The sequence below is a fragment of the Lithobates pipiens genome, unplaced genomic scaffold, assembly GCF_037356315.1.
Source record: "Lithobates pipiens isolate NorthernLeopardFrog02 unplaced genomic scaffold, aLitPip1_a1.2 Scaffold_1, whole genome shotgun sequence".
Taxonomy (NCBI): domain Eukaryota; kingdom Metazoa; phylum Chordata; class Amphibia; order Anura; family Ranidae; genus Lithobates; species Lithobates pipiens.
The window spans coordinates 106,338,102-106,350,240 of NW_027507685.1; the positions used below are offsets into that span (position 1 = coordinate 106,338,102).

Consider the following 12,139-nt stretch of genomic DNA (forward strand, 5'->3'; position numbering starts at 1 on the left):
CTCTGCAGGTGCTGTGGGGACCAAAGACTCTGCAGGTGCTGTGGGGACCAAAGACTCTGCAGGTTCTGTGGGGACCAAAGACTCTGCAGGTGCTGTGGGGACCAAAGACTCTGCAGGTGCTGTGGGGACCAAAGACTCTGCAGGTGCTGTGGGGACCAAAGACTCTGCAGGTGCTGTGGGGACCAAAGACTCTGCAGGTGCTGTGGGGACCAAAGACTTTTAGGGGGTTGGGGAGCACTGTGGGAGGTTGGCAGGCACTGTTGGAACTGAAGGCTCTCGGGGCGGCACTGTGGGGACCAAATACTCTTAGGGGGTTCTGTGGGGACCAAAGACTCTGCAGGTGCTGTGGGGACCAAAGACTCTGCAGGTGCTGTGGGGACCAAAGACTCTGCAGGTGCTGTGGGGACCAAATACTGCAGGTGCTGTGGGGACCAAAGACTCTGCAGGTGCTGTGGGGACCAAAGACTGCAGGTGCTGTGGGGACCAAAGACTGCAGGTGCTGTGGGGACCAAAGACTCTGCAGGTGCTGTGGGGACCAAAGACTGCAGGTGCTGTGGGGACCAAAAGACTCTGCAGGTGCTGTGGGGACCAAAGACTCTGCAGGTGCTGTGGGGACCAAAGACTCTGCAGGTGCTGTGGGGACCAAAGACTCTGCAGGTGCTGTGGGGACCAAAGACTCTGCAGGTGCTGTGGGGACCAAAGACTCTGCAGGTGCTGTGGGGACCAAAGACTCTGCAGGTGCTGTGGGGACCAAAGAGTCTGCAGGTGCTGTGGGGACCAAAGAGTCTGCAGGTGCTGTGGGGACCAAAGAGTCTGCAGGTGCTGTGGGGACCAAAGAGTCTGCAGGTGCTGTGGGGACCAAAGAGTCTGCAGGTGCTGTGGGGACCAAAGAGTCTGCAGGTGCTGTGGGGACCAAAGAGTCTGCAGGTGCTGTGGGGACCAAAGAGTCTGCAGGTGCTGTGGGGACCAAAGAGTCTGCAGGTGCTGTGGGGACCAAAGAGTCTGCAGGTGCTGTGGGGACCAAAGAGTCTGCAGGTGCTGTGGGGACCAAAGAGTCTGCAGGTGCTGTGGGGACCAAAGAGTCTGCAGGTGCTGTGGGGACCAAAGAGTCTGCAGGTGCTGTGGGGACCAAAGAGTCTGCAGGTGCTGTGGGGACCAAAGACTCTGCAGGTGCTGTGGGGACCAAAGACTCTGCAGGTGCTGTGGAGACCAAAGACTCTGCAGGTGCTGTGGAGACCAAAGACTCTGCAGGTGCTGTGGGGACCAAAGACTTTTAGGGGGTTGGGGAGCACTGTGGGAGGTTGGCAGGCACTGTTGGAACTGAAGGCTCTCGGGGCACTGTGGGGACCAAATACTCTTAGGGGGCACTGTGGGGGGGGGGGGGGGGGAGTGCCAGCTAGCAGTAGACCCAGGAGGGGGGGGGGGGCGGGGGGAGACCATGGCCTGGCTATAGGCCTTGAGCAGGTGGTTGAGAACCACTAGTCTATTATATAAGATGTGTGACAGGATAGAATTAATATTGTATAACACAAATGATGGGATAAAAGTAATATATTACTGCTTCCCTTTTAAGCTGCAAACACAGTGAGCGGGGTGTGCAAATGCCACAATACGTTGCTGCCTGGCAAAAAAAAATTATTCCCCCTTCCTATCCCTGTTGTGTGGGCAGTACCACCCATTGAAAGTGACCTATTCAACTGAATGGGGCCGTGCTGCATCTGCAGGCAATGCACATGGTTGTGGTGCAGGTATTTATGGGTTAAAGCCACCAGTGAGGAGGCAACATGATGTCTTCTCAACACCTATCAAATGCTCCATGAAGAGTGATCCAACCACAAAGCATAATGCCGCGTACACACGAGCGGACTGTATGGCGTACTTAGTCCATCGAAACACATTTCAGCGGACAATCCGCTCGTGTGTGGGCTTCAGCTGACTTTTTCAGCGTGCAGTCCGGCGTACTAAGTATTTCGTGTTTTTCGAAATTCTGTCCGTCGTACTTTGGTTTCAGCGGACAGTACGGTCGTCAGTATGCTAGTTCGACGGACTAAGAATGGCGCATGCCCAGAAAGGATTTACACGGCGGAAGGGTGCTTTGCTGTGTCTTGGACTTCCTATTTCTAGTCCCGTCGTACGTGCTGTACACGTCATCGCGCAAGCTTTCGACGGACTGTTTGTGCATCCGTGTGTGGTCAAGTCCGTTCAGTGGAAAGTACGACGGACTGTCCGTCGGATTGTATGACGAACTAAGTATGCCATACAGTCCGCTCGTGTGTACGCGGCATAAGAGACCCTAACTGATTGGGAAGTTAGGCTTCCTACAATACCATATACAGTGCCTTGCGAAAGTATTCGGCCCTCTTGAACTTTTCAACCTTTTGCCACATTTCAGGCTTCAAACATAAAGATATAAAATTTTAATTTTTTGTGAAGAATCGCCAACAAGTGGGACACAATTGTGAAGTGGAACGAAATCTATTTGATATTTTAAACTTTTTTAGCAAATAAAAAAACTGAAAAGTGGTGCGTGCAAAATTATTCGGCCCCTTTACTTTCAGTGCAGCAAACTCACTCCAGAAGTTCAGCGAGGATCTCTGAATGATCCAATGTTGTCCTAAATGACTGATGGTGATAAATAGAATCCACCTGTGTGTAATCAAGTCTCTGTATAAATGCACCTGCTCTGTGATAGTCTCAGGGTTCTGTTGAAAGCGCAGAGAGCATCATGAAGACCAAGGAACACACCAGGCAGGTCCGTAATACGGTTAGGGAGAAGTTTAAAGCCGGATTTGCATACAAAAAGATTTCCCAAGCTTTAAACATCCCAAGGAGCACTGTGCAAGCGATCATTTTGAAATGGAAGGAGTATCAGACCACTGCAAATCTACCAAGACCTGCCGTCCCTCTAAACTTTCAGCTCAGACAAGGAGAAGACTGATCAGAGATGCAGCCAAGAGGCCCATGATCACTCTGGATGAACTGCAGAGAACTACAGCTGAGATGGGAGAGTCTGTCCATAGGACAACAATCAGTCGTACACTGCACAAATCTGGCCTTTATGGAAGAGTGGCAAGAAGAAAGCCATTTCTCAAAGATATCCATAAAAAGTCTTGTCTAAAGTTTGCCACAAGCCACCTGGGAGACACACCAAACATGTGGAAGAAGGTGCTCTGGTCAGATGAAACCAAAATCCAACTTTTTGCCCACAATGCAAAACGATATGTTTGGCGTAAAAGCAACACAGCTCATCACCCTCAACACACCATCCCCACTGTCAAACATGGTGGTGGCAGCATCATGGTTTGGGCCTGCTTTTCTTCAGCAGGGACAGGGAAGATGGTTAAAATTGAGGGGAAGATGGATGCAGCCAAATACAGGACCATTCTGGATGAAAACCTGTTGGAGTCTGCAAAAGACCTGAAACTGGGACGGAGATTTATCTTCCAACAAGACAATGATCCCAAACATACAGCAAAATCTACAAAGGAATGGTTCACAAATAAATGTATCCAGGCGTTAGAATGGCCAAGTCAAAGTCCAGACCTGAATCCAATCGAGAATCTGTGGAAAGAGCTGAAAACTGCTGTTCACAAACGCTCTCCATCCAACCTCACTGAGCTCGAGCTGTTTTGCAAGGAAGAATGGGCAAGAATTTCAGTCTCTCGATGTGCAAAACTGATAGAGACATACCCCAAGCGACTTGCAGCTGCAATCGCAGCAAAAGGTGGCTCTACAAAGTATTAACGCAAGGGGGCCGAATAATTTTGCACGCCCCACTTTTTTCATTTTTTTATTAGTTAAAAAAGTTTCAAAAATCCAATAGATTTCGTTCCACTTCACAATTGTGTCCCACTTGTTGGTTATTCTTCACAAAAAATAAAAATGTTATATGTTTGTTTGAAGCCTGAAATGTGGCAAAAGGTTGAAAAGTTCAATGGGGGCCGAATACTTTCGCAAGGCACTGTATGTGAGAAATCAAGTTAATTCTTAAAACCTCAAACATTTTCAGACATAAAACCACAAATGTTTTAGATGTTGTTCACATTCAACTGGACTTCTTCTGTAATGCTGAAGACACTGGTAGATTATCCAAGCCACTTCTTTAGGAACACATCAGAGCATTCATAGCTAGAAGATCCGTTGATGAACACGTCTGACGTTCTTCAGAACTGAGGGATGAGCTGGGGAACGTCTTCAATGATACAGAACAAGTCCAGTTGAATGAGACTCCAAGTACACCATGACCTGGAGAAACGAGAACCCTCCCAGACACCAAAATGGTCCAATCTACTTGATGGCTATGCTCATTGACTTCATTTTGAGGTCCTCCGCCATCTAATGATGGCTCTGGAAATGGCAAGTCTAGAAGGATGCCATTGTGTTTCTTTTGCTGCCTCTTTCATACTGTAGTAAGAATGTCATCTCAATGTATAATCAGACTTTTCTAATGTTTTTTTTATTTCCAGGATATGCAGCTCCGTATGGATACAGTACCGCAGCGCCGGCTTATGGTATGTACACAACAGCAAGTTTCAAAGTTTCATGTTGAAATTCACAAAAAAAAAGTACATGGGATGGTGGGAGAGGTCCCGCATTTTTTGGGGGCAAGTTGTCCCCATCGTTCTGTGATTAAAAAAAAAAAATTTTCGTCGCTACATAAGACGACCTGCTTTTTTGTATGCATGGAGGAGGTGGGTAGTTTAGGTGATTGGCTTGCTTCTCTAATAACCTCAACCTGCGGTTTACAGGTCGTATGGATTCTGGGTCCCTGGATTTTCTGGATGTAACTGTGGCAGGTGAGGGCAAAATAGGATCTGTGTTTAGGTTATACAGAAAACCATGGGCAGGTAATATACCCTGCTGAGAGCAGATTCCGGACATCCTGAACATACTATCAAAGGTAGGGCAATTCCTGTAGACTCAAACCTATAAGTAGCGAGGAGTTGGGTTCCAGACAGAAGTAGTAAATATGAAATAACAGTTTAGAAACAAGAGGTTATTTGGAATCTATCTTGAATCGGGCGATCAATATTGACGACGACACTGTAAGGGGGAGGATTTACTCAGGGATAATAAAAATAATAAATATTTAATGTCTAAAGATGTCCCCCCTTTTTTTTCTACCCCTTTTAATGTTGAGTTTGGGAAGATTGAGCTAACCATTAAGAAATATCTCCAATTCCTATATAATGATCCCATCTATGCACAAACTTTATCTAAAGGGTTTAGAGAGGTCTCTCGTAGAGCCCCTACTTTGGGCAGAGCCCCGTCTCCTAGCCTATATACAAATAAACAAGTGTCTTCACGTTGGTTGCAGTTTAGGGGGTCTTTTCGATGTGGAGGAGGTGGATGTCCATGTTGCCCACATATTAACCACTTACGGACCGCCCCACGCCGATATATGTCCTAAGTTTGAAGAGGAATATCATTGTTATGGCAGCACCTAGCTGCCATAACCCCGGTATCCTCTTCTTCGACCCGGCAGTCTGTTTTCCCATAAGAGTGGTCTCTGTGGTGCATTCGCCGCAAGATCACTTTTATCAGTATCAGGAGAGGGGCTCCCCCTCAGGTGCCCTCCGCCGCTTACCAGAGCCATCTGCAGAGGCGATTGGATATTACCCTTGCTGGTTACCCTTGCTGGTTAGGCCCCCACTTGTCCCCATAACATTGCAGGACAGAAGCTACGTCAAAACATTACTACCGCCCATACCTCTTAAAGGTGTTTTTTTTATATATATATATATATATATATATATATATATATATATATATATATATATATATATATATATATAAAATACACACACACACACTACTTTTTTTAATATTTATTTTATTGCATTTTAGTGTATATATGAGATCTTTTTGAAGGGATGTTTACGTTCCTTGTAAGAATAAAAGTGACACCATTTTTTTTTTTTTTGTTTTTTTTTTTAACTGTGTAAAAATGAAAAAGGTAAAATAAATGAGAAAAAATACCGCAATTGGTAGAATGAGAGCAATAATTCTAGCCCTAGACCTCCTCTGTAACTCAAAACATGCAACCTGTAGAATTTTTTTAAACGCTACCTATGGAGATTTTTAAGGGTAAAAGTTTGTCGCCATTCCACGAGTGGGTGCAATTTTGAAGCATACAGAGAAAAGAGGACCAGGGGAGCAGAGAAGGAGGAGCACACAGAGCTGGGGACCCGAAGAGAGGGAGGAGGACACCGCTGAGAGGGAGGAGGACACAGAGGACCGAGGTAGCTGAGAGGGAGAAGGATACAGGTAGCTGGGGACCTGGAGAGGAGGAGGATGACGAAACAGAGGATCAGGGGAGCAGAGTAGGAGGAGAAGAACATGGGGAGCTGGGGACCCAGAGAGAAGGAGGATGATCACACAGAGGACGAGCAGAGAGGGAGGAGGACACAGGGAGCTGGGGACCTGGAGAGAATGAGAACGATGACACAGAGGACCAGGGGAGCAGAGAGGGAGAAGGACACAGGGAGCTGGGGACCTGGAGAGGAGGACAATCATGAAGGAGGACCACGGGGAGCAGAGAGGGAGGAGGGCCACGGGGAGCTGAGAGGGAGGAGGGCCACGGGGAGCTGAGAGGGAGGAGGGCCACGGGGAGCTGAGAGGGAGGAGGGCCACGGGGAGCTGAGAGGGAGGAGGGCCACGGGGAGCTGGGGACCCAGAGAGGAGAAGAACGACGACAGAGGACACGGGAGCTGAGAGGGAGGAGGACGACACGGGGAGCTGAGAGGGAGAAGGACATGGGGAGCTGGGGACCCAGAGAGGAGAAGGACGACGACAGAGGACCAGGGGAGCAGAGAGGGAGGAGGTCACAGAGTCTGAGGACCAGGGGAGCTGAGAGGGAGGAGAATCTAGAGCGAGGGAGGAGGACACGGGGAGCTGGGGACCTGGAGAGGAGGAGAAGGACGACAGAGGACCAGGGGAGCAGAGAGGGAGGAAGACACCGCTGAGAAGGAGGAGGTCACAGACTGTCTGAGGAGGACCAGGGGAGCTGAGAGGGAGGAATACCTAGAGAGAGGGAGGAGGATACCAGAGGAGGACACAGGTGGACAGTCCAGTTGATCGATGCATCATGGGGGCAGTTACAAGCACCGATCTCCCTGTATGACTTTTATTAAAGAGGAGGAGCAGCAGCTGGCAGAAAAGCAATACAGGGAGATCAGTTCTTGTAGCTGCCCGCACCGATCATCTTTGAGGCTCCCCGGCCCCCCCCCCCTTATCCTCTATCCCCCCGCTGAGCTTGAGCATCAAAGCATTTGCACGAGTACCGATACTTGTATTGGTGCAACCCTAGACATCATTCATTTTTATGTGTGACATATGTCCCGCTTTTGAAAAATGTTTGTCATGTAGGTAAATTATTCCCTGATTGATGAATAAGTTATGTGATATACTATATTCATTGTATTTATGCTGTTTATCCATCTGAAGTTGTGGTGTTTTTTCCTTTATGATGATGTTTTTTCCCGTTTCTCAGTGACTCTTAGGCCATGTACACACGATCGGACTATCCGGCGGACAAACCGCCGGACTTTGCAGCGGAGGTCTGCCGGACTTTCCGAACGAGCGGACCTGCCCATACATGAACGGACTTTTCTGGCGGACAAACCGTTGGACTTTTGAAATGAACGGACTTGCCCACACACGGAGAAAGTCTGTTCATTTTGAACGCAGCTCCATGTAGACGGGACTAGCAAAGGAGGTCACTGTCGCTGCCTCCATTGGCAAGATTGACACCTCGCTGGCCCCGTCACCTGGTATGGACTTAAAGGGGAAGCCCTACTCCAAAAAAATGGTCCAAAGTCCATATCAGACCCTTATCTGAGCACGCAGCCCGACCGGTCAGGAAAGCGGGTGGGGACAAGCGAGCGCCGCCCTCCTCTCCCCCCCCCCCCCCCAAAGCACCTTGTCCCCATGTTGATGAGGGCAGGTGCCTCTTCCCGACAACCCTGGCCTTTGGTTGTCAGGGTCTGCGGGCTTATCGGAATCCGGGAGCCCCCTTTAACAAGGGGGCTCCCAGATACCCGCCCCCACCCTATGTGAGTGAATATTGGGGTACCATGTACCCCTACCCATTCACCTGTTGAAAAAAAGTGTAAAGAAAAAAACACAACACATATTTTTCAAATAATTTATTGGACAGCTCCGGTAGTCTTCCAGCTTCGGGGGTCTTCTCGCCAGACTCCTCCGCTATCTTGTGCTCTTTTGCTAGCTCTTTTCAAAATGAACAGATGTTTCTCTGTGTGCGGGCAAATCTGTTCATTTCGAAAGTCCACCGGACTACCGAGTCCGGCGGACAATTTTGAGTCAAAACTTTTTTATAAGTCCGCCACACGCAGGCGGATTGTCCGGCGGACTCTGGTCCGCTGGATAGTCTAATTGTGTTTACACGGCCAGACAGGTATAAATTGGTGTGCAATTAGGTATACATTCTTGTGGGGTGGCCTTGTGTGTGTGCGTGTATGTATGTGTGTGTGTGTGTATATATATGTGTATATATATATATATATATATATATATATATATATATATATATATATATATATACTATGAATGAATCTATTATGTTTACATGTGTTTAACAACAATAATTTAAGCACCTGATGATATGAGTCATTGTTTAATCACTTCCCGCCCTGTCCCATAGCAAAATGACGGCTGGGCGGTGGTTCAGTTATCCTGACTGGGTGTCATATGATGTCCAGAAGGATAACAAGCAGGCGCACGCCCATGGGGGCCGGGCAGTGCGGCAATCGTTATTGCGATGTTTCAGTCTGACACACCACAACTCCGCTCTAGGCAAAGAGTCACTGACAAAGATTCTTTACCACATAATCGGTTCCAATCACGATGTACACAGGAAGAGCCGTTTACCGGATTTTCCTCACTCACATCTGACAGACGTGAATAGAGGAGAGCCAATCGGCTGCTCTTCTGACAGCGCTGAAAATTGGCCTGGGCAGGAAGGGGGAAAGTGACTAGTATTGAAGTGGTTAAACGATTTTGTAGGTATCTAAATGTTAATATGCATTTTAACAGTTATATGTGTATTGTAGAAGTATGTACAGTGTTGTTGTCTATAATATACATTTTTCTGAAATTTTAGGAGTAATGAGCGATTAGCTTTTGTTGATCACTTAATTACCGGAGATACTGAAGTAGATACACATGATTTTAAATCTTGATTGGTTATTAACATCCTATATACAGTACCTCACAAAGGTAAGTACACCCCCTCACATTTATGCAAGAAGTTTTCTTCTATCTTTTCATGTGACAACACTGAAGAAATGACACTTGTCTACAATGTAAAGTAGTGAGTGTACAGCTTGTATAACGGTGTAAATTTGCTGTCCCCTCAAAATAACTCAACACACAGCCATTAATGTCTAAACCGCTGGCAACAAATGTGAGTACACCCCTAAGTGAAAATGTCCAAATTGGGCCCGACGTGTCAATATTTTGTGTGGCCACCATTATTTTCCAGCATTGCCTTAAAGAGGAAGTAAAGGCAATTTTTTTTTTTTAAAAGCACACCCTGTAAGGCAAAGGCATAATGAGCTAGTATGCATAGCATACTAGCTCATTATGAATAACTTACCAGAGAATGAAGCCCCCGAAGCGGTCCTTCGCCTTCCTCTTCGCCGCTGCCATGTATCCCGGATCGACTTCCGGGTCTCGCTGCTCCGGAGCCGCGGTGACGTCACTCCCGCGCATGCGCACGGGAGCCGACACTCACGGCATATCGCCGCGACCTGCCACTGTCGGTGAAATATCTCCTAAACCGTATAGGTTTAGGAGATATTTATTGGACCAACAGGTAAGCCTTAATCTAGGCTTACCTGTAGGTCAAAGTTGGTTGTAAGGGTTTACAACCACTTTAACCCTCTTGGGCATGGAGGTCACCAGAGCTTCACAGGTCATCACTGGAGTCCTCTTCCACTCCTCCATGATGACATGGAGGATGTTAGAGATCTTGTGCTCCTTCACCTTCTGTTTGAGGATGCTCCACAGATGCTCAATAGGGTTTAGGTCTGGAGACATGCTTGGCTAGTCCATCTCCTTTACCCTCAGCTTCTTTAGCAAGGCAGTGGTCATCTTGGAGGTGTGTTTGGGGTGGTTATCATGTTGGAATACTGCCCTCTCTGAAGGGAGGGGATCATGCTCTGCTTCAGTATGTCATAGTACATGTTGGCTTTCATGGTTCCCTCAATGATCTGTAGCTCCCCAGTGCTGCCAGCACTCATGCAGCCCCAGACCATGATACTCCCACCATCATGCTTGACTGCAGACAAGACACACTTGTCTTTGTCCTCCTCACCTGGTTGCCCCCACACAAGCTTGTCACCATCTGAACCAGATACCTTTATCTTGGTCTCATCAGACCACAGGACATGGTTCCAGTAATCCATGTCCTTAGTCTGCTTGTCTTCAGCAAACTGTTTCCGAGCTTTCTTGTGCATCATATTTAGAAGAGGCTTCCTTCTGGGATGACAGCCATGTAGACCAATTCGATGCAGTGTATGGTCTGAGCACTGACAGGCTGACCCCCACCCCTACAACCTCTGCAGCACACGTATGTCTATTTCCCCAAGACAACCTCTGGCTATGACGCTGAGCACGTGATCTCAACTTTTGGACCATGGCGAGGCCTGTTCTGATTGGAACCTGTGCCGTTATACCGCTGTATGGTCTTGGCCACCATGCTGCAGCTCAGTTTCCGGGTCTTGGCAATATTCTTATAGCCTAGGCCATCTTTATGTAGAGCAACAATAATATTTTTTTTTTCCAGATCCTTTGAGTTTTTTGCCATGAGGTGCCATGTTGAACTTCCAGTGACCAGTATGAGAGAGTGAGAGCGATAACACTGAGTCACATGACATTGGGGAGGGAAAATGGCTAATAGAGCCCAATGTGGACATTTTCACTTAGGGGTGTACTCACTTTTGTTGCCAGTGGTTTAGATACTAATGGCTGTGTTGAGTTATTTTGAGGGGGCAGCAAATTTACACTGTTAAACCAGCTGTACACTCACTACTTTACATTGTAGACAAGTGTCATTTCTTCAGTGTTGTCACATGAAAAGATAGAATAAAACATTTACCAAAATGTGAGGGATGTACTTTTGTGAGAGAAAAAAATGTATAATATACACATAGAGTTGTGTTCATAAGTTTACATACCTTGGCAGAATTTAAGATTTCTTGGCCATTTTTCAGAAAATATGAATGATAACACAAAAAATTTTCTACCACTCATGGTTAGTGTTTTTCTGAAGTTATTTATTATCAATCAACTGTGTTTACTCTTTTTAAATCATAATGGCAACAGAAACTACCCAAATTACCCTGATCAAAAGTTTACATGCCCTGGTGATTTTGGCCTGATAACATGCACACAAGTTGCCACAAAGGGGTTTGAATGGCTATTAAAGGTAACCATCCTCACCTGTGATCTGTTTGCTTGTAATTAGTGTGTGTGTATAAAAGGTCAATGAGTTTCTGGACTCCTGACAGACCCTTGCATCTTTCATCCAGTGCTGCACTGACATTTCTGAGTCATGGGGAAAGCAAAAGAATTGTCAAAGGATCTTGCAGGAAAAGGTAGTTGAACTGTATAAAACATGAAAGGGATATAAAAAGATATCCAAGGAATTGAGAATGCCAATCAGCAGTGTTCAAACTCTAATCAAGAAGTGGAAAATGAGGGGTTCTGTTGAAACCAAACCACGGTCAGGTAGACCAACTAAAATTTTAGCCACAACTGCCAGGAAAATTGTTCAGGATGCAAAGAAAAACCCACAAATAACTTCAGGTGAAATACAGGACCCTCTGAAAACATGTGGTGTTTCAAGATGCACAATAAGGAGGCACTTGAAGAAAGACGGGCTGCATGGTCGAGTCACCAGAAGAAAGTCATTACTACACAAATTCCACAAAGTATCCCGCTTACAATATGCCAAACAGCACAGACAAGCCTCAAACCTTCTGGCGCAAAGTCATTCGGAGTGATGAGACCAAAACTGAGCTTTTTGGCCACAACCATAACACAACATTTGGAGAGGAGTCAACATGGCCTATGATGAAAGGTTCACCATCCCTACTGTGAAACACGGAGGTGGAGC

At 46.8% G+C, this 12,139-nt stretch overlaps 1 protein-coding gene across 3 annotated transcripts in view; it reads left to right on the top strand.

The window, feature by feature from the left end:
- The window catches only part of STRBP (spermatid perinuclear RNA binding protein), a 253,102-nt gene that overhangs the window by 227,238 nt on the left and 13,725 nt on the right, over positions 1-12,139 (top strand). For 2 of the 3 annotated variants that reach the window (XM_077469441.1, XM_077469524.1), the window contains exon 18: positions 4,467-4,511. In XM_077469441.1, coding sequence (XP_077325567.1) covers positions 4,467-4,511 — 45 coding nt within the window. Of the gene's footprint in view, positions 1-4,466; positions 4,512-4,748; positions 4,901-12,139 lie in introns of all 3 variants that reach the window. The other variant, XM_077469361.1, reaches the window with a different exon arrangement.